Source organism: Trachemys scripta, chromosome 12, assembly GCF_013100865.1.
Source record: "Trachemys scripta elegans isolate TJP31775 chromosome 12, CAS_Tse_1.0, whole genome shotgun sequence".
Taxonomy (NCBI): Eukaryota; Metazoa; Chordata; order Testudines; family Emydidae; genus Trachemys; species Trachemys scripta.
In genome coordinates, this window is record NC_048309.1 from 16,968,709 (window position 1) to 16,995,982 (window position 27,274).

Here is a 27,274-nt window from a genome sequence, read left to right on the forward strand (position 1 = left end):
TTGTATTTTATACGTATACACACACATACACAACATAAGTTTTAAACAGTCTTTTGTCTGGCGAAAAAGATTTCCCTGGGACCTAACCCCCCCCATTCTTATGGGGAAATTGGATTCGCTTAACATAGTTTTGCTTAAAGTAGCATTTTTCAGGAACAGAACTACAACGTTAAGGGAGGAGTTACTGTATACCTCAAAGGAAGCAGAATCCAGCCCAATGGGAGTGGAGGCACTCAGCACCCTTCAGGATCAGTCCCCAAGGACTCAAACCTCCTCATGAAGTAAATGAGAGCTTTTCCCCAAATTTCAATAGGTACAGCACTGGCCTCTACATTAGACCAGGAACCCAACATAAAATAACAAAAGCATTGGGGGAAGGGAGGAATGCCCTCCAGGCAGGGGGGTTATCTGTATGGAGAGGAGGCAATTTGAGTGGACTCATTTTACATATCTTTTGTTGGCTGCTTAGCTAGGTTTTAAAACAATGCATGTATAAATTCTTTTTTGAATTCTTTTATTTGGTGGCTTCTCGCTGGCAAGTCTCAGGGAAGGAGGGACTTGGAAGTAGAGTAGGCGACTGACTGCCTAAGTCAGGCTGGCTGCTCTCAAGCACAGGGGACATTCATGGAAGGAAGTGTGGGGACAAAGAGCCTGAAGATTTTTTGTCAGCCTGTCTTCTTCAGCGAGCCAAGAGCGTGGGTGGATATGAAGGGGTTTTCAGCCTCAGCGTTGGCAGGTGGCAACCTCCTTGAAACAGTCCAAGAGGGGTTTTACTGACTGATCAGCAGGTGGGGTGGGGTTGTTACTTCAAACTTTGTGCCAAAGCCACGATCCCGTGACTCAGGCTTGGAGGCGCTGGGCCAATTCAGAAGAGTTAGATGAACAAGAAACTGTGAACAGAAGGACAGGAGCAAGTGTCCAGCTGGCGAACTCTCCTCCAGGTTCCTCTGCACCGGGGATTCCCCATGGCCTGCCAGTGCAGCAGCTGATTCCTGGTGGAACAAAGCAAAAGGGGGGTGGGGGGGGGAGGGATTAGTGTATTAACTCCTTCAAGGACAGTACCCGAGTGCATAATGCACCATCACTAATGGGGGCTCCAGCAGGGCTGCTAAGCAGAACGCTGGCTGCTCTGTAGAAGTAGCCAATCACACAGCCACTGTTTGAAATCAGCCAATAAATCCTGAAGCTTCTGTCTGACATCAGTCTGCACCCACTGGGCCTGATTCTGATCTCACACTGGTGAAATCAGTATCAACTCTATTGATACCAATGGGGTTACATCAGTGCAAAAGCAGATCACAATCAGTCCTCTTGTACTGAAGCATTTGATAAGTTGCAAGCCACAGGCAAAGTTCACTTCTTCAATGCACATCACCAGCCTCTACTACACCTGGGTGAATAAAGGATTTTTTGGTTCACTGGTAATTGAGCGGCTGAGGGGGGAAAAAAAAAAAAATAGTTGTTACAGCTCAAACAAAATATTTTGTTTCAATTTTGAGCATTTTTTTATTTGTTTTTTTTAATAAATTGAAGGAAATTTTGAAACAAAATGTTTCAAACAAATATATTTGTTTCATGTTGACATTTTTGAAACATTTTGATTTTTTGTTTACTTTTTTTCCCCAAACTAAAACCATTTGGTGAAATCTACAGGAATTCATGAAATATTTTGGTGTCACCCAAAAAAAGTTGTGTTTTTTTTTGTTTTTTGCACAAAAAACACTCCCCCAGCTCTACCCTCTTCTGTATCCTGCCAGCTTTCCTCGGGCAGAGCTCTCACTGTCATCCATAGACATTGAATGAGTAGGTGTTATGCAACACAGAGCCATGCAGTACGGATCTATTTGTATGGCAGGAAAAGAGAGCAGAGACATCACCGTCACCTTCTAAACTATTTTCTCCTAGGTTCTGAATGTTCCCAGCAAGTTATTGAATGTGTTTATCCTGAACTGACTAGAGAAATGTTCCATTTTAAACAAATGGCTTTTAAGTACTTACCCTGATGTGCAGATGTAGCATTTGAGAGTCCCAGCTCACAGACATACTCGTGCTAGCTAGCTAAAAATAGCGGCGAAGCCACGGCAGCACAAGCTAGCACATACCCACAAGGTTCAGGAAGGCTTGTACGCAGCGCAGTTACCCTGTGCCGACGCTTGCCGCTGCTATTTTCAGCATTCTAGCTGGAGGAGAGCTAGCAAGAGTAGGTCTAACATGAGCTGGGAATCACACCCTCGCTCTTGTGTAGGCGTACCCTTAATGTTAGCCCAAAAGGTGCTGGCCAGACAGACAAGGAGCTTGAAATTTAGCCACAGAAAAAGGTACGGCACGGGCAGCAGCATTGCAGACTTCTTCTCCCATTACACATGCACTACCACATGCCAACAGGTCTCAGCCCGGCCCTTTCGGAAAAGCACAATGGCTCGTTCAGTCCTCGCCCCAGTGCCAAGAGCTGTCAGCAAAGTAGCCAGAATGATCTGTTGCTCCTGTTTGCTTTATAGTTCTCTAGAAGCCTGAATTATCACTGCCAATTTTACAGAGACAGCAGTGCTGCTGGTTTAACGAGGTGCCATGATCCAGGGTGCAGTTTTATACATCTCACATTGGAGGGGGGGGAGGAGGGAATGAAACATTCTCTTTTCTGGCTTTGGGTCATTTCAAGGCACCAGGGTTTGTATAGGAAGAATCAAGATCCTAGATATTACAGAGCAGGCTACATACATGGACAGGTCCCACATGTTGTATGGTTCTCCTCCTCCTCCCGTGGGCCACAGCTTTATCTTTAAAAGGCTTGATTCCTTCAACATAAAGCACACTTGCCAGCTTTGGCCCTGCCGATAGGAAACACGGTCTGTGTTATGTTTAAAGGAATGTTCCCCCACTTCCCTATCTGGATGTACCAAGTGAAGCTGTTTGTGGGCTGCAATCACCACATCTTGCTTAAGACTATAAAGAACAGCTAATCCTCCCAGGCACCGGCCCCCAGAGCAGTTTGTAGCGCATGCTCATCACAGACATCAGTGCTTGTTGTTTAGTACTGAGGTCTGGTACCATTAAAAACAACCACCAACCAACCACCACCTGTCCTAAGATCACTGGATAATTTTACAGCCCTGTCATGTTGGGCTTCTTAACTCTTACCCTTCCATGAACAAGGAGGCCAATCAAACTCCTTGGAGCATCCCAGGTGTCCCCACTTATGTGATGGCTGCTACTTGGCCATCACACTGGAGACCTCCAGAGCTACAAGCAGGAGCTGCTACATCTTGAGCCAAAGATCCAAGGCTCCCTAGCTGTGACTAGCAGATCCACATTCTCTGCAGGTCAGGCACTGAGAAGGAACCACTCGCTAACGGGTTACATAGGCAGCCTTCAGAATCTCCCGTTCGTCTGCACTAGCTACTCAAATGCTTGAATTGCGCCAGACTAGGCTGAGAGAGAGATGTACTTTTGAATATTTTCTAACACCGCTGCTGAGTTTATTTTAAACTCTCTGAAGTTTTACTTCCCGACAATCATTCTGGGAACCAGTAGTGAATTAAATGCTGGTGCCAGCTGTCAAACCGACAGCGCTAGAGGACTGAAGTGTGGAGATGGGATGGGTGTGATCCAGGCACCAGCTGTATACGCTTCCCTCGCAGTGCCTCAGCCAGGAGCTGCAGTGACTCCTCTAGGAGAGGCAGTTAGTTCAGCCTGCATGATCACCAGCAAATAGATCAATTTATCCTATTAGCATAACTACATAGGCTAAAGATTGAAACCAGGGTACTTTGTGGGGAAGGGAGGTTGGATGTATAGCATGAGAGTTCTACGTAGACCTGGCCAAGTGCTCAAAGCTGTATCCCAGCCCCTGCCAGCTTCAGCCTCTTCACCGGGGCTCACAGATTCTGGCCTGAGGAGTTTAGCAGGACAAGAGCTCCCCTAAAATATTTTAAACCTCAGTCGATACTCTGATATGTCTAGCTACTCTACTGGAGAGGTAATGCCCTCCGACACACGTGTTTCTCCCATCCCACCTGCTCCCCTTCCTTCTCAGAGATCATGGCTGACCAGCTCCATATGCCCCCCCCCCCCCCCCCCCCCATGCCTTCCCTGCCTCCATCCCACTTGGCCAGTCCTTAAAGCCTATTTCTGGAAGGAAGTGAAAAGGGAGCATCATGCACCAGCGCTGTGCAGAAGACATTCCAAACATGGCTCAGCTCCACCAACAAATACTTTGAACCGCACATAGGACAGCAATTACAGAAATCAATACAACTGGCCCCCACAACTTGCACAACATTTCGTGGTAGCTTTAGGGAGAGCTATCATCTAAATGTGTGAATCATAAAAATACTTCCCACCACTCCAGAAGAGATCCAAGCCCCATTACCCCCTCAAGAACGTAAGGCCACAAATCCAGTTGAAAGGAACAAAAGAACCAACAAAATCTCTTACCCTGACGTAAAAGCTAAAATGGCTCAAGAACTTGTTGGGAATTCTCTTTGCTTTCAAACAGCAGGGGGAGATGAAAGGATTGAGGTGGTGGAGTCGAGGAATGAAATGAATGGAAACAAGATGACTGCCAAGGCTGGGATTATTCTAATCACTCAGGGATTTTAATGTATTGGGGTAATCAACCCATTAGGATTTCATCACAGAAGGTTTGTCGTGTTAAGGGCTAGAGCCGTGCCTTGCCTTTAGATTATTAAAGGTGAATTCATTTTAGTTTTTTTATCATCTACAGGGCTTCCTATTCACTAGTCTCTTCATCATAACTCTGCAGTGCATAGCCCCCCTCCCAACAACAGGAATCGCATTATACACACTGGCATCCCAATGGATTTGTAGGCTGCACCATCTTGCCTTCAGTCGGCCAACCGCACATTCCACCACCAGCCTGGAACGGCTAATTAAGCTTTCTTCTGCCAGGTGCTCTCACATCAGAGTAGAGCTTCATGACCCAGGGCAATAGAAGGTAGGCTCCCAAGATAACATTAGGCATGGACACCTCACTGAGAGCTATATGGGTCAAAATAAAGTCCCCAAAACAGATGTGACATAGGCAGCAGCAGTGTAAGCTTCCCCCACCTGGCCCCAGCCCTATCTGCAAGGACCATCTCTAGTGCTGCAAGGGGCATTCACTGTCCAAACCTCATTCAACCCTTGGTCTCCTTGATAAGATGGCCAACTGGTGCCAATTCCCTTGAGACTTATTTGATTCAGCTTGGAAGCTAGACTGGTCAAGTTCACTATGTTTTATAATCTGTTTCACTTCCCAGTTTCTCATGCACCTGGAAATGGATTAGCTCAGCAACTCATCTCACACACACCAGTATACAGCAAACAGATGGGAACAAATTCCATCTCTGCTGAACTAGAAAGGATTCAAACCAGCTCCTTAGAGATGAAAGGCACCATGGGTGAAATCTTGACTCCATTCAAGTCAACAACCACACTCCCACTGGCTTCAATGGGGCTAGAATTCACTCCATATTCCGTTAACACTCCCCTAAGCTTGCCAGTTCTCCAGGTTGCCATCAGAAATTACTATTTTTAACAGAGACAATGTCGTTTTTCTTGCCCTATACACTAAAGTGTTAGAGCTGAGTGAATGACCATCTTCCCCCAAAAAAATCAGTTAAACAAAAAATTTGTTTTGGGTCAAACAAAAACATTTAATTCAACCCAAAATGACTTTTAGGGTTTGTTTTGCTTCTTTTGTTTTCAGGTGGCTTTTTATTAAAACACACCACACAAGCTAAATTTCTAAGCAAAAAGTAGTTTGAAGAGTCAAAATGTTTCATTTCAAAAGTATTGAAACATTTTAACTTTTTGGAATTTCCCCCCCCAGGCAAAACTTTTCACTGAGTTTGACCCAAATGTGCAAATAGTTCCAGTCGACCCAAACCTGCATTTTTCCATGAATAAACTGTTTGTTCAAAAAAAATTCACTCAGTTCTATAAAGCTATGAATGTAGATATTATTCACCAGACAGCTTGGTAAATGAGGGAAGGTCTCTTTCCACACCCCTGGGAAGGAAACTGTGGGATGCAGATATTTTTTGTTTCATCTACTCCGATGCTCTTTTTGGCTCCAGGATTTCCAACAAAATAATTTTTATTACACTTTTTAGCCTCCGCTGACCACATCAGTTGGGTTTGCTGCTCTTTATCTAAAGATCTTTGCAACTTTCATACTTAACAAGAAGGGGGAAGAGTGGGAGGAAAAGAATCTAACATGACTTGTTCTCATTAAAAGCCATGGGCAGCCTCTACCTAAAAAGGCTATTACTGGCTGCGGTAGTGGGTGTGTAATATATAGCATGTTTTCAAGCCTCATAATTCTTATTTATGGTTAGTGTTTAAAAACAGAGCTATTCATTTCAATATTAAAGTGAGCTACAAGCAAAACACCCACAGCCCTGCCACGCAGTCGTTTCCAGTGCTGGATTGCCCTGCAGTTCCACAGTGGGTTTTTAAATATGTTAAAAACAAAATTAAATTCCACCTGTTACACAGATGTAACTAGGAAGGGCACTGTGTGAGAGAAAAGTGGAGGGGCAGTGGTGTCTAGTAGCTACAGCAGAGCACTGGCAAATCAGGACTCTATTCCTCCACTGACTTGCTGTGTGGCCACAGGCAAGTCCTTCCTCCTCTCCTTTGGCCCATCTGTACAGTGCAAGTAATGCTTGCAGAAGCAATTTGAGATTCCTGGGTGAAAGGTGTGATAATGCAAAGATTTGTTTTGATCTCCAGTTAAACTGGCTACCAGTTCCCAGCACCAGAGCTTACAGTGCCTGGGGTCAGGGAGAAAACACACTATTCTGAACCACCCAGTTAGGGTCACTTTCGGAAACACGGTACAGATCTAGATGAGCCACAGGTCCACTTGAGTGAAGTAAATGGTTCTTAGAACCAGTGCCAGCAGGCAAACAGATTTGGTTTTATTTGCTGGCCATGGGACATTGGTCAGACGACAGGAGAGCCTTTTAAAAAAAAAAAAAAAAAATCATGACTGTGCTACTTAAATTAGGAGGCAGTGAGATTTAGTGGACTAATCACAGGAGGTCCTGTGTTCCCATCCTGGCTCCGCCACTGGCTTACCATGAAACCTTGGCCAAGACGTTTCATCTCAGTCTCTCTGTCAAATAATGATTATCATATCACCTATCTAACACCTAGTGTACAGTGAGAATTACTTAATATATGTACAGGGCTCTGAAAATGTAAAGTGAGAGGTGAGCAGAGAGTATTATTAAACTCTCCAAGTAGCTCAAAGAGGAGGAATATAAAAATCCAATGTGAAAAGACACGAACAAGGCAGGATTCAGGGCTCTTACTTTTTGCTTCCACTGCCATCCCCATAGCAATGCAGACTCCTGGAATCCAGGGCCGGGTGCTGGCACTCCACGCAGACCGTGTGCCCCTCGCTGAGATAGCGCATCCACTGAGTATAGGAACTGCTCCCCTGCAAACAGCCTTCCGTGATGGCTGTGATCTGGAATTCGACACAATACCTGCAGCAGAAACGACAGTCTCGGTTAGCTGAACAGCTGTGTTCCAGACCTACCAGTGGCCGAGCAACCCAGAGCAGACTGGGTGAACAAAGATCATTTTTAAAAAAGGGAAAGTGCGTCACAAAACACAGTGTGCGCATTTATTCTGACAGGTTAGATTGAATAGCAATACTCAGCTCTAACATAGGTGCTTTCAAACCACAGATACCAAAGTGCTTCTCAAAAGGAAGGTAAATATCGCTGATGCCCCTTTTACAGGTAGGGAAACTGAGGTACACAGCAAGTAAATGAGAGCTCCAGGAACAGAGCCCAGGTCTGCGGACTCCTAATCTGGTGCCTTGTTCACGGGACCGTACTGGCCCCCAGTGCTTAGTTTTGATTATTTATGGTAATTCTTCATAGGAGACTAAGACATGTCTTGTAGAATAATTCGTAACAGCACCCAAGTCTCAAGTAATTGGAGGTCTTTCTATGGCAATGTACTTGCTTTGAAGTGGGGTGAAGCAGCCATCTTTTTGAGGAGGATTATCAGGCTTACAGTGAGACTTAGAACTCTATTTATGCCATGCTCAGATCACGCTGTACTGGTGTTTTTAACCAAACCTTAGAGGAAAGGCTAAGAACTGGCCTTGTTCAGTGAGGAGAATGGAAGTTTGAGGAGGTGGCGGTAACTGTGCGCAAATATATCACAGAATGGGGTTTTGCACAAGCAGAAGCTCTTTCCCTGCAGATGCTTTAATGAGGGTGATGGATGTATGCAGATTATGGAAACGTGTGTGCATGCAAGGGTGCGGAACCAGCAAATGCACAGCTGCCATATGGTGTCAGAGAGGTACCAATATCCTCCCTGTGACACTTACAGAATGGCAGGTGGCTTCCACAGGAGCGTGAAATAAGATGCCACAGAGAATCACCAGCCTGCAAAACAGAGTAAGGCAGGAGACAAGAAAACAGGCAGCAATCCCTCTTCGCGATCTGCTACATGGACCTACAATAGCAAAAGCAGCCCCTACAGGGACGAGAAGCAGGGAGGCAAGGCCAAAGTCAGCACCTCACAGATCTTAGTTCTTTAAGGTGAGCATAAAGGAGGAACATTTGCCAAATTCATGACTATGTCGAGAACCCCGGCCTGGGGACTAATCAGCACTCGCACATCTGTCTCTCACAGGATTTAGAGTGCACATGAGAGCCACATGCAGAACTTTGATGCTTGCCGGTACCTGCACTAACCGTGACATTGGGGGGAAAAACAAGCAGCAGGAGCTTAAGGGAGCCAAGCACATTACCTGGATCTCCCTCCAGCTCTTGATGCAATCAAGGCAACCAGTACAATAAACTGCCTCCTACACAGCAAGGATGCCCAGACTCTGCTCTGCTGGTACCCAATAGGGCAATTTACCAGGATCCCAAATGGCAAAGCTAATTTGCACAAAATGGAGCCAGCTGCACCTGGCTTCACATTTAATACAGAGGTGCTGCCCACAGAGACAACAGCTCCCAGGATGCTGGAGCTGGAGTCTCCATAGTCCACGCTTTCCCTTTAATGCGGAGGATAACTATGGTTCACACTGTAGCCCAAGAGGGGAGTGTAAATGGCTATCCCCATTATAAAGCTGACGATCAACTGTAAACAAGTAACAAAAACAGAACATACACACAGGAAAAAAAACAGGGGGTCCATAAATGCACTCCTCTGACCGTAATTAATAGGCATCAAGGGCCTATACTGTTGAGATAAGAAGTTCCTACGTCAGTGATTGATTTATTCTAAGTACCATGACAGTAACAGTACATACACGCACATTTTTCTGACTCTTTAGGCCATGGTCTATGCTGGAGATCTATTCCTGGTAAAACAAACAGCAAAGAGCACAGCGAGACTGAGAGCTACCCTGCCAGCAAGCCCATCACATGATGATGGGAGAAAAGGGCCCTGGACCCAGAGAGAAGTAGGTCAAGGGAACAGGCTGAAATGACTGCTCTTTGCTTACGGAATCCTAAATAGCAACAATATTAAACAACTACAACTCTGCTCTCCCCATCACGCCAGCTTTACAGCCGTGGAGTCCCGCTGACCTCAGTGGAGTTACTCCTGGTTTACCCTGATGTCCCCAAGCAGAGAGTCAAGACCTTTATTTTGTGAAGTCGGTGCCACACTGGAATCAGACTTTGAGGGTTTGTGGGACCTGAACTTGTAGATTCAGTGTTTCCAAACCTGCACTTTAGCATCCACACTAAATTGTAAACCTCGGTTCACACTGACTGAACTTGGGTCTTGCAAGCATGCTAATGAATCCATACTGCACTACCCAGACCTTCTGACTTGGGTCTTCGGTTTGACCTGTGGCCACATTGCAAAATGTCACAGAGGAACTCAGGTTTTGACCCACCCCCCTAGCCAAGTCATAGGACTCAGGTCCTGATCTGTATGTGGACAGAATGGGGGTTGGGCTCAAACCGGAGTCAGAGCCCAGGCTTAACATGCTGTGTAGACAGAGTCTAGAAGTCTCCATCCTGTTGAACATTTGCTCTGATAAGAGCAGACCCTGGGTGCAATCCTGCACACGCTGAAGCCGATGAGAAAAGGGGTGTGAAGTGTGATTACACTGCAGCACTCAGGCCCCTACTTACCCTGATCTTTCATTTTCGCTGGACGCAGCTCTCTTTTTCCTTGCTTTCCCATAACCTCCTGTGGTTATTAATGCTGGAACTGTGCACAAAGAGAAATAGCACACATGGTAAGTGACATTACTCCACTGAGGCCACTTGTGCCTGTCAAACAATAAAGATTAGGGCTTTGATGGTCTTTAACGGCACATAATTTTTACTTTGATTTCCTGCCAAAAACAATTCCATATTATCAGTGAATATCCAGCATTTGATTGGAGATAAATTTATATTCATCCCCTTTTACTGTCTGAGAGATGGAGGCTGCTTATCAGAGCAGTGCCAACCAATGAAGAACAAAATCACGGTTAATTTAATAGCAACTCTCAGCAGGTTTGAGAAAGCTGATTTAAAATAAACCTGAACTATTAAATCCACACTAGTAAAGAAGCCAAAGCCAAACTCCGGTCCCAGAGACATCAGCAAAAAAAACAGTAGTCAGTGGCGTTACACCCATAGAAAGTCAATGTATTCAAGATCAAATCAGCCTTTACTCCAGATTTACATCAGAAACTGGGTGGGGAAAGGTGATATCTTGCCTCTGATGGGTACCATCCCTCCATGACTTTTGCAGCTGATTTATAAAGATACTGCTCAGGACCTCTTAAGGCCAAATTTTCCCTCCTACTTACAAGAATTTTCTTCAACTGACTTCACAAGAATTACACTCATAAGTGAGATCAGAATCAGACTCCTGGTGTTTTACTTTTGAAACATACCAGATTACACTAAACAGCATGTACAAATTAAAATAAATGTCCCAGAAAGGATGCCCACGAACCCCATACAAAAGGTTAAATTCAGTTCTCAGTAACGCTGGTGTAAATCCAGAGTAACTCCACTGACTTCACTGGAGCAACTCCAAATGTACACTGGTGTAACAGAGCAGAATTGGGCCCAAAGGGTTTATCTGCAAATAACTCCAGCCAAACAAACACTGTAAAGAAGGTTTAGTGGCCAGACCCCTGGATTCAAGCAAGCCCTCTTCAGCCTAGGACTCAGCCATGTGCCCAAGAGGTTGCGTTTTCAATGCACTTACTAAGGGACTGTTTGCACTCAGCTCCTTCCTGGTTCCAATACTCCACACAGCCAGCCTTCTCCTCCAGAGGAGGACACGCCTCGCCTCCATTTCTAGGCTCCTGCACGACGTGTCTCCTCCGAACTCGATATGTTGCCCGGCAAGGCTCTGCACAGCCACTCCAGTCACTCCACTCGGATACAGCACAGGAGACCTCTGGGAGTGGGGTGAGAAACAATGTAGGCTGCAGAAATTATTCACGTGATTTCTCAGGAATCTTCCCCTGACTAAATCTGCGGGGTGCTGAGTTTGCAGCCAATCGAGACTGCCTGCCATATTCGGTCACACAGAGCACTTCTCAACAGTTTCAGTGGAAGGCCCCATGCTCTCATCGCAGGAAAGTACTTGACCCTGGAGGAAGTTTCAACTCAGGCTGGTCTGTGTTAGGGGGCGTTGCACCCATGTAGCTACACTGCAGCAAGGAAGCACTGCTGTAAAACGATTATGCTTTTTTTTTTTTTTTTTTTTTTTTAAAATGGCCAAGTGGCCTGTACCAAAAAAGAGCTAAATCTGAAATCTAAAATACTATTCTGGGTAAAGACCCCTCCTTTCAGTCACCAAAGCAAACATGGTAGAGAAGTCTGTCCCAGGAATAGGGTCATTGGGCCTTGTTCTAGTAACACAAGCATTACAATAATATTTAGAAATAGCAGCATTTCTGGGTTTATTCAGTGCTTGTTTATGATTTTTGCTGCCTCTGTTACTGCTAATTCGGGAAATATTTATGCAGAACCACCAAGGGTTCCATCTTCCCCAGGGCCTCTCATCCACCTGGGTGGCAGTTTCATTCAGGCATCAAGCAAACTTTGGACTAGAACAGAACTCTGGGGCATTGGTCCTATCACGACTGAATGAGTGCATGGTCCTTAAACTGGCCCATAGGCCGGGGATTCTCATCCTTTTTCTTTCTTTCTGAGGGTCCCCCCCACCTCCCTCCAACATGCTATAGAAAGTCCATGGCCCACCTGTGCCACATCAACTGTTTTTCTGCATATAAAAGCCAGGGCTGGCATTAGGGGGTACCAAGCATGGCAATTGCCTGTGGCCCCATGCCACAGGGTCCCCCACAAAGCTACATTGCTCAGGCTTTGGCTTCCGCCCCAGGTGGTGAGGCTCAGGGCCCCGGGCTTCAGCTCCATGCAGTGGGGCTCCAACTTTCTGCCCTGGGCCCCAGTGAGTCTAATGCAGGCCCTGCTTGGCAGACCCTCCTGAAACATGCTTGCAGCCCCCCAGGGGGCCCTGGACTCTTGGTTGAGAACCACTGCCATAGGCTACCTGGGAACCACAAGCTGAAATAGTTACAGGACTAAGTAGCAGGGGAAACATTTAAAAAAAAAAAAAAAGTCCATCAGGGTATCGGAGATAGTCCTATGCTCTAATCACTCAACAAAACTGAGTGTTGGAAGAACTGGTTTCCTACCCCTGGCTGGCTCTGCCACACATTTCCCCATGTGACCTTGGGCAAGTCATTGCATATCTCTGTGCTTCAGTTTCCTCATCTGAGATAGGAATAAATATTATAAATCATTTATTTGTACTGTAATAGCACCTACTGACCCCAATCAGGGCTGAGAGCTTGCTAAGTACTGTAGAAACACACAAAGAGATGGTGCCTATCCAAAGAGCTTACCATCTAAGACAAGAGACAAACAGGCAGATACAGTCGGACAGACCAAGGAGTACAAGGTAAGAGTGAGATGACAATAAACAGTGCACTTGCCCATCACATGAGCTGCTGTGAGGTGAAAATTCATCAACATTTGTAGAGTAACTTGAGATCCTCAGAGGCAGGACACTATGGGACACGGCTCTGGATTGGGACTCAGGAGTCCTGAGTTCTATTCCCGACTCTGCCCCGGGCCAGCCACCTCCCCCTCTCTAAGCCTCAGTTTCCCCATCTGTAAAATGGGGGTAATGATACTGACCACAGATGCTGACTCATTTCCCGAGGTGCTCGATCCCCACTCCACCCCTTCCCCCAACACCCCACTCCCTCTCTGCCTCTTCCCACCCCACCAAGTTCACATCAGTCAAGAACACATCTCAAGTCCAGTTCCCATGCTCTGCTTCCTAGATCACTCCCCCCCCCTTTTTTTGCTTGCCTGATGCTAATTTTTTCAGCACCCCCCCTCCCCCCAATCTTCCTGGACAGGGCTCTAACCTGTCAAAATTATGTTCTGAGGTTTAAACTCCCAATATCATGAAGAGACATGATCAACCCCTTGCAGAACCATCAGGGACAGATGTTATGAGCCTTCACGTCCCATTGAAGACAACGGACATGCGGCACCTTACAGGACTGAGCCATTACATAGGAAAGTAGCAACATCAGTGCTAGATTGAGCAGGGTTTGTTGCACTAATACCCCCAAAGATGATCCCAATGTAAACTCAAACCTTGCAGATGCAAATCAGTGTATTATACAGTTTCATGAACAGCCCCCCCAAAATATCCTTGCAGTCCTCCTATTTCATCCTAGTGTATTCGACAGACACCAGACTATTCTGCACCTGAATCAGCAGGAAAGGAAGCCAGCATTTCAGCCTTGGTCATTCTGGTATCTCTGCTTCCCTAGCTGCTTTCTATTGCCAGCCGTTCTGTGCCGTAATTCTTTTCTGTCTGTGAGGTAGCATGCGTGCACATCCCATCCTGGCTAGAATCATCACTCCCTCCAACTTCAAGTCTTCCTTGCTGGACTGAGAATAGTAACCAGGACATTCACTGCCCAGATTGTCTGGGAGTTTGCTCTATTTCAGTTTCATCCCGGTTTCCTATTTTAGAAAGTTCAGGTTAGTACTTTATAATCCTAAAATCAACCTCTCCACTCTCCATCCACCTTCCTCAGGTTCTGAGGCAGCTTTCTACAAACATCTACATAGAAGCTGTGTAGAAAGCCATACTGTGCTACAACAGCACGTGTTCTATTGACAGATCCTGGCTTTCCATTGGACTCCTCAGACAGGAGCTTCTCTCTGCTAGTGATAATCATTCCTGTGTCCAAATGTTCCCATTCAGCTTCAGTCCCATTCACTGTGCATCTATTGCACTTAGCTATGCAGTCTACTAGTTTAGGGCCAGAGCCTGTAGGACGCATGCTCACCAAGAGTAATACTCCAGGAGTAGCCCCCACTGAAATCACCATGACCACTTGGGGCATAAAGTACTACTTCAAATGAATAAGGATGGCAGACTCTGACCCTTCACGCTAGGCTCAAATGCGAAGAACTCCTGAGATCGAACCCCAGCTCTGCCTGAAGTTGGGGCCCAATCTTGAGAGGTGCAAACTGTCTCATTTCCTATTCAAATCAATGAAGAGTTCAGGGCATTCAACACCTTACAGCACTGGGCACTTTCCACATAGCCTCGAACTAGTCACAATGCCTCAGTTTCTTCTCCAGTAAAACACAGATAATCTCTAGTTACTGAATTAACTTAGTTTGAAACTGCTACTCATATTGTCTTCGGTTTGTTTGGGGAGGTTCCCATTCCCCTTGCAAAGATTTAAAAAAACACCCACAACCACACACACACACACACACACACACATCCCCACGTGGCATCATCCATAATATAAACAAATCTGAACCTTTCATTTTTGTAACCATACGTCAGAGATGCTGTTCCAAAGATGCAGCAATGCGCAGCAATAAAACCTAAATGCTTATTGGCTTGTACAACGGCCAACATTAATCCTCTAATGAATCCCCTGAAATCACCTGCTCTTTCAGCCAAGTTTGGCTTCAGATATTAATACCACACTTTAAATATTTCATTTTAATATTACTTGGAGAAAGTAAATTTGTAGTGAGAAAAAATAATTTGAAACAGTCTACAGATACGATTCAATATCAAATATATTTGAGTTCCTTGCATCCAGTACAAATGAACCATTTCTAATATCTTTTGCTCCAAGTTATTTCTTTACAGAAAATGACCATGTATTTTTGGACATAATTCAGTGGCTAGTACATTGTTATACCTACAATGTGCCACTAGATGGTACTGTTTCAAAATACTATCATTTATTTATACATCACAACAGGCAGTATTATAGCAGACAACTGGGAAACCAGAAGGAGCATTATATAACAAGGGTTATTATTTGGATTATAGTAATGTCTGAAGCCTCCAGACATGTTCAAGGGCATATTATGTTAGGTGCTATATAAACACTTCAGAAAACACAGTGCCCCAACCCAAAAGAGTTTCAGATTAGGTTGTGAACAAGACTCTGACTGACAAACAATAGGAGACAAGGAGTAAGGGAGGACAGGGGTAACAGTAAAGGAATCACATGGTTACATACATCAAGTATTGCACAGCCAAATTATTGGCTTTTTTTTTTTTTAAATAAATACATAAAATCAGCTATTCCTGACTCCTACTCAATCTAACCATCACTGGGAGTGAAACCTAACTGAGAAGAAACAGGATTGACAGTCAGTCAATTACGGAATTTTTGAATGGGGACCACATCCTGAAAGAAACCCTTCCCAAAGCCCCTCTTGTGGTCTTCAAACAACCCCCAACCTTGCAAGATCATCATAAGCAAGTGTTTCAAAGTTCACCAGCCCTTGTCTGTAGATTATGCATCTGTTCTTCTGACAACACCCCCCCACCAACATGCCTTTCAAGATCCGTCAGTCCTACACATGCCTATCACAACACCTTATCCAGTACACTAAGGGCTGGTCTACACTTAGTCCGGACTTCGGACTAAGGTACGCAAATTCAGCTACGTTAATAACGTAGCTGAATTCGAAGTACCTTACTCCGGACTTACCGCGGTCCAGACGCGGCCGGAAGTCTCCCCCCGTCGACGCCGCGTACTCCTCTCGGCGAGCTGGAGTACCGGTGCCGACTGTGAGCACTTCCGGGATCGATCCGGGATCGATTTATCGCATCTTAACCAGACGCGATAAATCGATCCCAGAACATCGATGGCGTGCCTCCGGACCAGCCGGTAAGTGAAGACTAGGCCTAAATGTCCCAACAACACCTATGTGGGCAAAGTCAGAATCACTACGCTCTCAAATGAACTCTGAGAAAAATGACGAGACCCAAAAATACCATGCCGTCTGTGGGTGAACACTTTTCACAAAATAATCACTTCACATGTGACCTTTCAGTCCTTGTCCTCAAAGGAAATCTGTGCCACACCTTCAAAAAAGTTAAGCCCAGGAGCTTAAATTCATGATTTTGTTAGACACTAAAAATCATGGTCTTAATAAAGACACTGGATTTATGACTCATTATGGCAATCTCTAACCCACCAACCCTCTGTGTCCTATGACTGCAGAGGTGTTAACCTGCCACTCCACTTTGAGTTCTATTTAGGGTGACTCAGAGTGTCAGCTTTCCCAGTCCTGAAGAAGAGCCGAGTAGCTTGAAAGCTAGCCTCCTTCACCAACAGAAATTGGTCCAATAAAAAAAAAAACCCACACACACACACCCCTTCTCTCGCCAATTATGTTTTTGTTTGGCATACAATTGGGAAGAAAGCTCTCCTGTTTAATAATTCAACCCCCAGTCTCTTCAACTGAGGGCTGAGAACTCTTCCACTTCAGTTACCTAGTCTTCCAAGGAGACCTTCAGGGAAGATATAACTTGATATTTCTAAACTAAGGCCTGGTCTACACTACGAGTTTAGGTCGACTTTAGCAGGGTTAAATCGAATTAAGCCTGGACACATCCACACGACAAAGCCCTTTCTTTCGACTTAAAGGGCCCTTTAAACCAGTTTCTTTACTCCACCTCTGACAAGGGGATTAGCGTTAAAATTGGCCTTTGCGGGTCGGCTTTGGGGTAGTGTGGACGGAATTTGACGTTATTGGCCTCTGGGAGCTATCCCACAGTGCTTCATTGTGACCGCTTTGGACAGCACTCTCAACTCAGATGCACTGACCAGGTAGACAGGAAAAGCCCTGCGAACTTTTGAATTTCATTTCCTGTTTGCCCAGCGTGGAGAGCACAGGTGACCATGCAGAGCTCATCAGCACAGGAAACCGTGATGGAGACCCAGGATCGCAAAAGAGCTCCAGCATGGACAGAATGGGAGGTAAGGGATCTGCTCGCCATATGGGGAGACGAATCAGTGCTAGCTGAACTCCATAGCAGTAAATGAAAGGGCAAAATATTAGAAAAAGGTCTCAAAGGCCATGAAGGACAGAGGCCATAACAGGGACGCTCAGCAGTGCCGTGTGAAAATTAAGGAGCTAAGGCAAGCCTACCACAAAGCCAGAAAGGCAAATGGAAGGTCTAGGGCAGAGCCGCAAACATGCTGCTTCTACGTGGAGCTGCATGCCATGCTAGGGGGTGCAGCCACCACTACCCCAACCGTGTGCTTTGACTCCGTCAATGGAGAAACACGCAACAGGGAAGCGGGTTCGGGGTACGCGGAAGACGACGACGACGACAATGAAGATAGCTCACAGCAAGGAAGCGGAGAAACCAGTTTCCCCAACAGCCAGGATATGTTTATCACCCTGGACCTGGAACCAGTAACCCCCGAACTCACCCAAGGCGTGCTCCCAGATCCTGAGGGCACACAAGGGACCTCTGGTGAGTGTACCTTTGTAAATATTACACATGGTTTAAAAGCAAGCGTATTTAATGATTAATTTGCCCTGGCAATCGCGGCCAGTACAGCTACTGGAAAAGTCTGTTAACGTGTATGGGGATGGAGCAGAAATCCTCCAGGGACATCTCCAGAAAGTTCTCCTTCATGTACTCCCAAAGCCTTTGCAAAAGGTTTCTGGGGAGGGCTGCCTTATCCCGTCCACCATGGTAGGACACTTTACCACGCCAGGCCAGTAGCACGTAGTCTGGAATCATTGCATAACAAAGCATGGCAGCGTATGGTCCCGGTGTTTGCTGGCATGCAGACAACAACCATTCCCTATCTCTCTTTGTTATCCTCAGGAGAGTGATATCATTCACAGTCACCTGGTTGAAATGGGGTGATTTTATTAAGGGGCCATTCAGAGGTGCCCGTTCCTGCTCGGCTGAACAGAAATGTTCCCTGCTGTTAGCCATGCGGTGGGGGGGGGTCGGGATCATCCCAGAGATTGGGGGGGGGGCGGGGGGGGGGGGTAAGTTGGGTTTGTGCTGCATGTTAACCCAGAAACCCCAGCCCCTCCTTTTACATTGCAAACCCATTTTAAATGGTCAACCCAATGGGTCCTTGGTATGGGAAATGAGGGCGCTACTGTTTGAAACCATTCCCACATGTTATGAGGGTTAAAAAAGCCAAAAGACTGTGGCTTACCATGGCTGCCTGCAAGCCGAATTCTGTTGCCTGGCACCATGTGAGTGCTCTCTCACACCAAACCGGCAGGCCCTCAATATAAGAGGAAAAATGCGACCTTGTAACGAAAGCACATGTGCTGTGTAATGTGAACAGCAAATTTTAACATGAAAGAGTGTACCCATTGTTCTCTAAAATGTGTCTTTTTTAACCACCTCTCCCTTCTCCTCCACCATGTGTAAATGCAAATGTAAATGTTTCTCCTTCGCGGAGGCTAGCAAAGATTAGGAGGAGAAAACGGCGGACTCAGGATGATATGTTCACGGAGCTCCAGATGTCCTCCCACGCTGAAAGAGCACAGCAGAATGCGTGGAGGCAGTCAATGTCAGACTACAGAAAAGCACAACATGAACGAGAAGAGAGGTGGCGGGCTGAATCGCGGGATGAACAGAGCAAGTGGCGGGCTGAAGATGATAGGTGGCGTCAGCTTGCAGACAGAAGGCAAGAGTGGATGCTCCGGCTGCTGGAGCATCAAAACTGATATGCTCCAGCGTATGGTTGAGCTGCAGGAAAGGCAGCAGGAGCTGAGACTGCCGCTACAGCCCCTGTGTAACCAACAGCCCTCTTCCCCAAGTTCCATAGCCTCCTCACCCAGACGCCCAAGAACACTGTGGGGGGGGGGGGGCCTCCAGCCACCCAGTCACTCCACCCCAGATGATTGCCCGAGCATCGGAAGGCTGGCCTTCAATAAGAGTTAAAGTTTTAAACTGCAGTGTGTCCTTTTCCTTCCCTCCTCCCCCACCCCTCTTGGGTTACCTTGGCAATTATCCCGCTAGTTGTGTGATGAATTAATAAAGAATGCATGAATGTGAAGTAACAATGACTTTATTGCCTCTGCAAGCGGTGCTCAAAGGGGGGAGGGGAGGGTGGGGTGGTTGGTTTACAGGGAAGTAGAGTGAACCGGGGCGGGGGGGGGGCACGCAGAGGGTTCATCAAGGAGAAACAAACCCAAGTTTCACACCGTAGCCTGACCAGTCACAAAAAACTCATTTTCAAAGCTTCTCTGATGTGCACCGTGCCCTGCTGTACTCTAACCACCCTGGTGTCTGGCTGCGCATAATCAGCAGCCAGGCAATTTGCCTCAACCTCCCACCCCGCCATAAATGTCTCCCCCTTACTCTCACAGATATTGTGGAGCGCACAGCAAGCAGCAATAACAATGGGGATATTCTTTTCGCTGAGGTCTGAGCGAGTCAGTAAGCTGCGCCAGTGTGCTTTTAAACGTCCAAATGCACATTCCACCACCATCGGCACTTGCTCAGTCTGTAGTTGAACAGGTCCTGACTACTGTCCAGGCTGCCTGTGTACGGCTTCATGAGCTATGGCATTAAGGGGTAGGCTGGGTCCCCAAGGATCACGATAGGCATTTCAACATCCCCAACGGTTATTTTCTGATCCGGGAAGAAAGCCCCTTCCTCCAGCTTTCGAAACAGACCAGAGTGCCTGAAGACGCGAGCATCGTGTACCTTTCCCAGCCATCCCACATTGATGTTGGTGAAACGTCCCTTGTGATCCACCAGGGCTTGCAGCAGCATTGAAAAGTACCCCTTGCGGTTTATGTACTCAGTGGCTTGGTGCTCCGGTGCCAAGATAGGGATATGGGTTCCGTCTATCACCCCACCACAGTTTGGGAATCCCATTGCAGCAAAGCCATCTACTATGGCCTGCATGTTTCCCAGAGTCACTACCCTTGATATCAGCAGGTCTTTGATTGCCCTGGCAACTTGAATCACAGCAGCCCCCACCGTAGATTTGCCTACTCCAAATTGATTCCCGACTGACCGGTAGCTGTCTGGCGTTGCAAGCTTCCACAGGGCTATCACCACTCGCTTCTCAACTGTGAGGGCTGCTCTCATCCTGGTATTCTGGCGCTTCAGGGCAGGGGAAAGCAAGTCACAAAGTTCCAAGAAAGTGCCCTTACGCATGTGAAAGTTTCGCAGCCACTGGGAATCGATCCCAGACCTGCAATACGATGCGGTCCCACCAGTCTGTGCTTGTTTCCCAGGCCCAGAATCGGCGTTCCATGGCCGCCAGCCCCAGGTGCAGATCTCCAGTGCCAGCTGTGGGCTCCAGCAGGTGCTGGCCCTGGGCACCGACCCTTGGCCCCAGTCATGCGGCAGTAGGCGCAGACCCCAAGCGCCGTCCCAGGGATCAACCCCTGGCCACGTGGCAGCGAGTGCCGACCTTGGAATCCTGCAGGTGTTGGCCCAGGGCACCAACCATCAGCCCAGACCATGCACTGGTGGCACCCCCCTCCCCCAAATCTATCATCCCTGGTGCCTCACCCTCCACCCAGATCTCAAATTTGCCAGGATGTGCTGTGAAAAGTGATTTTAAAAAGATACAAATATCACTTTTCACAGCACAGTTAGCACCCCAATGTCACCTGCCTTCAGAGCTCAGCACCCACCAGCAGGTGCCCAGGTTGAGCCCTGACACCTTTCATTACAAATTAAGCACTGCCCCCCCCCTTACCTCTATGTCCTGCTGCCTCCCAGACTCCCCACCCACTGCCCCATCACCCATGGGCCCTACTGCCTCCCCCCACATTGTCCCAAGCTCCCTTCCGTGGCTTCATACCCCAAGCCTGCCTCATTTCTTGCCTCTTGTCCATGGCGTTCCCCCCTCCACGGCACTGTGGGCAGTTGTCCACAATCCCCACCCACAAGGCCCTGTTTGGTCCTGGTTAAATCCACTCTGCTCCCCCAAATATAGAAGTCAAAATACTGCTATGCACCAGAGCACCCCAACAATCGCTGAGATAAAGTTTTAAAGTTGCCTTGTAAATGCCATAAATCATAATGCAGACTCGTTCCCTTCTAAATATTACTACAGTGCAGGTAGAGCTGTATTGCGTAGATGTGGTTTCCTTTCAAACCACAAAAAACGTAAATACAGTGTGTTTACATCGCCCACTACTGTAGCTCCGTAAGCAGCAATTGGTCAACCTCATCATGGGCAAGATCATGGTACACCGTGTGGGGCTTGAGTAGGCTGAGATTGTTTGTGGCAGAAGGTAAAAAGAGTTAAGAGACACACACACCCACACACCACCAACCTTTCTAATATCCATTTAAGTGCCAGATAGTGCCCCTGAACGCGATACAGAGATGGTCCCACAGGAGTCACCTCCGGCTAAGAAAAGCGGAACATGGGAGGAAGAAAAACGAACATTTCAAGACCAGCAGGGAATGCAGTTTCTTGGAATCAGACTGCTTCAGAAACACATTTCCAAGCAAATTGCCATGTGCTGTTTGTAAGAGAGATTCATCCAATCAAAATGTATGCAATGTAACATCACTATAGTACTCATGCAGGGGTACTTGAGAAGAATTACCACAATGAGTTTCAGAGGCGCAAGCTGTTACATGATGCAAAAACAGAGTTCAAAAGACAACAGCAGCAGCTCAAAATTTTTTTGAATAAAAGCAAGGAAACCATTCAGCGATGGAGAACTCCTGAAGAAAATTGTTCTGGCCATAGAACCAGAAAGTAAGCTTTTCAGAGAGATATCACTGACTGAGCAACGACACATTACAGAGCAGCATAAGAGATGTGGTGAATTTTCTACAAAGTGAAATAGCTGGAAAAGTCGCAGCAAGCCCCTTCTATAGTCTGTGCTTGGAGGAGAGCCTTGATGTCATGAGGAATCCCAAGGTAATCGTATGCGTTCGCTTTCTGGACCATGATCGCTGTTTTAGGTCAGGTGAGCCTCAGAGATAGGCCTACTGGCAAACACATTTTTGAATGTGTGCAGGTGAGAATGCAGGAGTGCTGTGTTAGATTTGACAATCTCTGTGGTTTGACAGCTGATGGGGCAGCAGCTATGCAAAGTGCACAAGTAGGGGTGCTGAACGGCTTCCAAGAAAGTTGCACTTAGACTTTCTTTGGTTCACTGTTTTGCCCACCAAGAAGTACTTGCCAGCAAGGCTTCAATGAAAAGTATTAATGAGGTTGAATCCATAGTGGGGGGGGGGGGGGGGGGGGGAAATCCATCAATGCTGTCAACACCAGCAGTGTCAATAAAGGGAAATTTGCAACTCTGTGTGAAATGGGCTGTGAAACACACAAGGTGCTGCTGAATTACAACCCAGTCCACTGGCTTAGTGACCGTGTACAGAGGCTGTTTGAGCTCTGAGAAGAGCTCATTGAGGTTTTGAATAAAGTTTCACCAGAACTGTCCAAAAAAAAAATCCCTACAAGATCCAGAAGTACATGGTTACCTGCTCTTTTTGAAAGAGGTTTTACCAAAGCTTGCTTCCTTGAACCAGGAGCTTCAGAAACCTCAGCTAACAATATTTGATAGCATTGAAATAATACATTTAGAATGACAATCACGAACATCGTCCAGCACCTACAAGAGAAATGGGACTTTTCAGGGGTTTTATTTAAAAAAAAAAAAAAAAAAAAAAAAAAAACCACCACACACACACAAGCTTAGTCAGTTTCTCAGCTGTCAGGATGAAAATGTAAAGCAAAAAGTCAGCTTAGGTATTTGGTTACAGCCGAGTATCCTGTTGGAGGATCTTGAAAACTGTTTCAGTGAGGGAAACTTTTTCCATCTGTACACCTTTGTGACTGACCCATTCAACAATTCTGGTTCAGCTTTTTTGGCTGCGAACAAACTAACTGCCTTTCAAGACAGATGAGATTCCTTAAGTCCAAAGAATCAAAGGAAGCTAAAGTCCCTTATGCTGAAAATGTGCAAGGATTCAAGAATGAAAACATACTTCAGTCAGCCTGGTGGTACAGCACAGGAGTTCTGGAATAACATGTACCTGTTTGAGGACACCTACAAGCCCATAGCTAAAGTTGCTTTGCTTGTCCCTGTTTTCTACTACTGTGCTGTGTGAGAAGGCATTCAGTGCCCTTCATTTCCTGAAAAACAAGTACCGAAACTGCCTCACTGATGCTAACCTCAAAGCTTTTATTTTAATTTCACAGGAGACCTGAGATCCTGCAGACTTTCCTTTCAAAGAGCTGCTGAGTTTTTGCAAGTAATCTGATCTACACAATGGTTGTGGTAAAACCCAGAACTTTTATCATCATGCTGTATTTCTAACATACAATAGAATAGGATTAGGTTTGTTGTTAATACCATTATTACTGGATTGGATTGATTTGTCTTTCTGAAATAAAAAATTGGGACCTATTTGCAGATAGAAGTCCAAATAATAATGATAAAACCTATTATGTCAAAGCATTTTTAAATTTACTTCAGAATTGTTGTACAGACAACCACTTTTACCAAAAACACAAAAGAAATATAATCATCAAAAAAAGACAAGAATGTGCAAAGCACTCTGAGGCCACCAGAAAAATTGTTAGAACCCTGCTCTAGAGCATGGTCACTGGGAATCATGATGTGTCTGTACTTCAAACACTTCCCACATGTGAAACAGTTCAGTTCCCAGTGGGCCTGTGTCCACATCACTAAAAGCCATTCTGACATCTAGCACCAACAGGACAGACCCCTTCATTGGCAGCCTCAGCCCAGAGGAGCCAAGTTGGAAAAGTGACTGAGCTCTTCTCATATCCCTGGAGTTAATCCCTTCAGGACAGGGCAATGAAGATATTGTTTGCATTGCTGCAATCCATACTGTGCATGTTGGGTAAATAGGAGTTTTCAGTCTCCAGAACTGGCAACCCAGCCCCTTTCACCAACACTACATTCAATTTCAAATGATTAAATGAAGTCATTTCCCACAGGGAACTTTCCCTCAAAGTAGTACTCCCAAAAGATAATGGAAATGTTTGCAAAACTTTGTTAGGGCAGAGCCAAACTGAGGAAAAATATGGAAACCGTGACTAGGACACCTAAGAATACTATCAGTGTGCATCTGACTCTTTGAGGAAGTGGTTTGTGGGAAACAGGCAGGTGATTGCACCAATCTCTGGAAAAAGTTACCTCCCTGATTAAAGATTTGCACTTTGCTCTTAAGCATTTTACTGCTTTGCTCCACTCCCTGCCATTCTGAACTGCACATCAACATGAAAACACACCTGCTCATGGACTGGGGCTCAGGGTCCAGCCAGCTCAAATCCCAGCCGGAACCCAGACCAGACACATACAGAGTTTGAGAGCATTCTGACTTCTGGGGAGCTGTAGCCATTTACACCAGCAGAGGATCTGGTCCTAGAGTTAGCAATTCATTAACAAGAAGAAAGCAGGTCTTGTGATTTAAGCACAGGACTGGGACTCAAGAGAGCTGGGTTCTTTCCCCATTTCTGTTACAGACTTCCTGCGTGACCTTGGGCAAGTCATTTAAGCTCTGTGCCTCGGTTTCCCCTCTGTCAAATGGAGCTATTACTTCCTTATGCCACAGAGGTTTCTGAAGCGTAATTAATACTTGTAGACGTGCTCAGATACTATGGCAATACACGTATCATTAAAATAATAAACTTCACCTGAGTCGCCTCATGACACATCCTGAAGGTTAGTGGACCTTAATCTTAGAGGCAAACCATACATTTATCATACTGCTGCCTCAAAATGTTTTACCTACTCTTCTTGTAAGTAATGCCTAGGGTTCCTATAACTGGAGAAGAGGAGAGAAAACTAGTCTGTGTATTGTGTGTATTTGTGATGGCCTCTTTGGGGGTTTCTCCTGCACAGCCAGTTCCCTCTGTTGTTGGGGTGGGAGGTTACACACAGTACCAGGGGGGAAGAGGGTGGTTCTGAAAACAGACACACATTACAGTCACACACAATATTGAAACAGAAAAGGAACTTGGAGCAGGTGTCGGATCTGAATCTGCTCTTTAGTCATGTTTTTAAAACGGACTAGATTACTTTCCAGTTGATGGTGCCCCCTTAACTCCCTTGGGTATTTCTAAACACCAGAAAAGGGGGTGGGGGTGCTAAGGGAGACTACAAGGAGTTTATCCCAAGCCAGAAAGGCATTGCCCAGGCTGTTACTGGACACCTGGCATTTTTCAGATCAGACCAGGAGCTGCCCAGCAGCACAAACCCTAGTCAGTGAAATCCAGAGCAAAGTAACAAATATTGAGCCAAACCCTGAAGGGACTTGGCACCTCTTCCTGGCCACCTACAGGTTCTCACTGCCTCGCCTTGAGACCCACAGGCGGGTAGCACCTCCCCGTGGCACCTATGGGTGCTAGACACTTTCCAAGTGACTTATCGGTGCTGAGTGCCCAGCACCACCCCGCAGCACCTGGCGCCTTTCCGGATCCCAGCAGGCAGGCAGCCGGTGTATCAGCACCCCGGGGCAGCGGGCGCTCACCCACCTGGGCAGGCCTGCGGGTAGTCGTGGCAGCAGTCCATGGTGCGGGGACACGCCTGGTCGCAGTAGCAGACGCCGTGGGATCGGTCCGGTCTCCAGCCGCTGCTGACACAAGCCAGGTCTCTGCCCCGGCAGCAGCGCCCCAGCTCGGCGCAGCCGGCCTCCGAGCCGGGCGCCAGGAGCAGCAGCGCAGCCGCCACCGCCGCCAGCCAGCCGGGGCCCCGAGCCATCGCCGCGCCCGGCTTGGGGCGAGGGCAGCACATGCAAACCCAGCCGGAGCCGCGCCCAGCCCCGGAGCGCGCCGGGCAGGGCAGGCACCGCGTGGGGAACCCGGCCGCTGCCGCCGCAAGGGTGCGGTGCCCAGGTGCTGCTGAGCCGGGCGAGCAGGCGCCCGGGGGAGGCGGTGCCAGCGGCTGCTCAACTCATCGTCCCGCCACGTGCTGCGCTTTGGGGAAGGAGCGAATCCCACCGCCGCCGGGACTCCCTTAACTGAGCCCAGCGTCCGCTCCCTGCGGCGACTGCCCTCAGCTCCCGCGATTTAAAGGAACAAGGCGCCTTCCCCCTGCCGGCCTCTCCCCAGCCAGCTCTGACACACCGCCCAGGACCCTCCTACTCCCCCTCCCCACCCCGGTGCTCGGCGCTGGCGCCCTTGGACACACGTGCCTGGGCTCCGGCTCACACTTGTGTGTTTCAGCCACACAGACCAGCTCAAAGCTCGAGAGGGCGGGACTGTGGGACTCATTTCATTCACCTGCCTCCGCCCCCGGCTCTCCTCCGGCAGGGCTGAGGCCAGCCATTGAAGAGCCCGACACACCCCTAATGAGGGTCCGGTAGCACTGGGTTTCCCTTAGGCCAGTGGTTCCCAAACTGGGGTTCATGAAGCCCTGGGGGTTCACGAAATGTTACAGGGGGTTCTTGGGGAAAAATTCCCTAATGGCGGACAGAGCTGTCCTCAGGGACCCTGGGCAGCAGGGGGCCAGCAGCCTGGAGTCCCTGGACTTGCAAGAGCTAAGCAGATCAAAGCAAGCATATCTATCACACTGAGGAGATTTAAACTTCAAGACTCCTTATAAGAAATGGAAAGAGAGGTGGATATTTTTTGCTGATTTTAAAATTAAATAGACAGATAGTATTGTTTTTAAAATTATTATGAAGAACAAGTTTAAGCTTTGCTGTATCGTGCGTTGTTTGCCGGGACTGCTCAAGACCTGAATGCTTGTGGAAGGAGGAACTCTTTGAGTTGGCTTCTTAAATACCTTTATGCTGTTTCACATCTGATACTCCTTGATGAAACATAGGAGCCTTGTCTTATAACAGGCTTATTCAACGCGACGAAAGTGAGATCTTGGAAGAGTGTTGCTGTTTTCATAATGTAATAAAAATACTGTAATGATAACTAATAATTAATAATAAATAGTGTGTAATAAGCATGTCATAAAAACAAATGTTATATTTCCAAGATCACTGTTTTTATAATTTATAC

The 27,274-nt window shown here is 46.9% G+C and overlaps 1 protein-coding gene across 1 annotated transcript; it reads right to left on the bottom strand.

Annotated features, from left to right (window-relative positions):
• Window positions 1-26,351, bottom strand: LOC117886297 (somatomedin-B and thrombospondin type-1 domain-containing protein-like). Its single transcript, XM_034787980.1, has 5 exons — window positions 25,796-26,351; window positions 11,203-11,397; window positions 10,128-10,206; window positions 7,320-7,496; window positions 1-992 (listed from the first exon to the last, which is right to left on the bottom strand). The coding sequence occupies exons 1-5, from the start codon at window positions 26,052-26,054 to the stop codon at window positions 875-877; spliced, it is 828 nt and encodes a 275-aa protein (XP_034643871.1). The 5' UTR covers window positions 26,055-26,351; the 3' UTR covers window positions 1-874.
• Between the last annotated feature and the right edge of the window lie 923 nt (window positions 26,352-27,274).

Bases quoted from the DNA above. Each gene is read 5' to 3' on its own strand.
- LOC117886297 (XM_034787980.1), bottom strand. From the start codon at position 26,054: ATGTGCTGCCCTCGCCCCAAGCCGGGCGCGGCGATGGCTCGGGGCCCC. The intron at 10,207-11,202 runs GTAAGTGCATTG...CTTTGTGCACAG, and splicing joins TGAGTGCAAACAGTCCCTTA to TTCCAGCATTAATAACCACA. The intron at 993-7,319 runs GTAAGAGCCCTG...TTGTTCCACCAG, and splicing joins GATGGCAGTGGAAGCAAAAA to GAATCAGCTGCTGCACTGGC.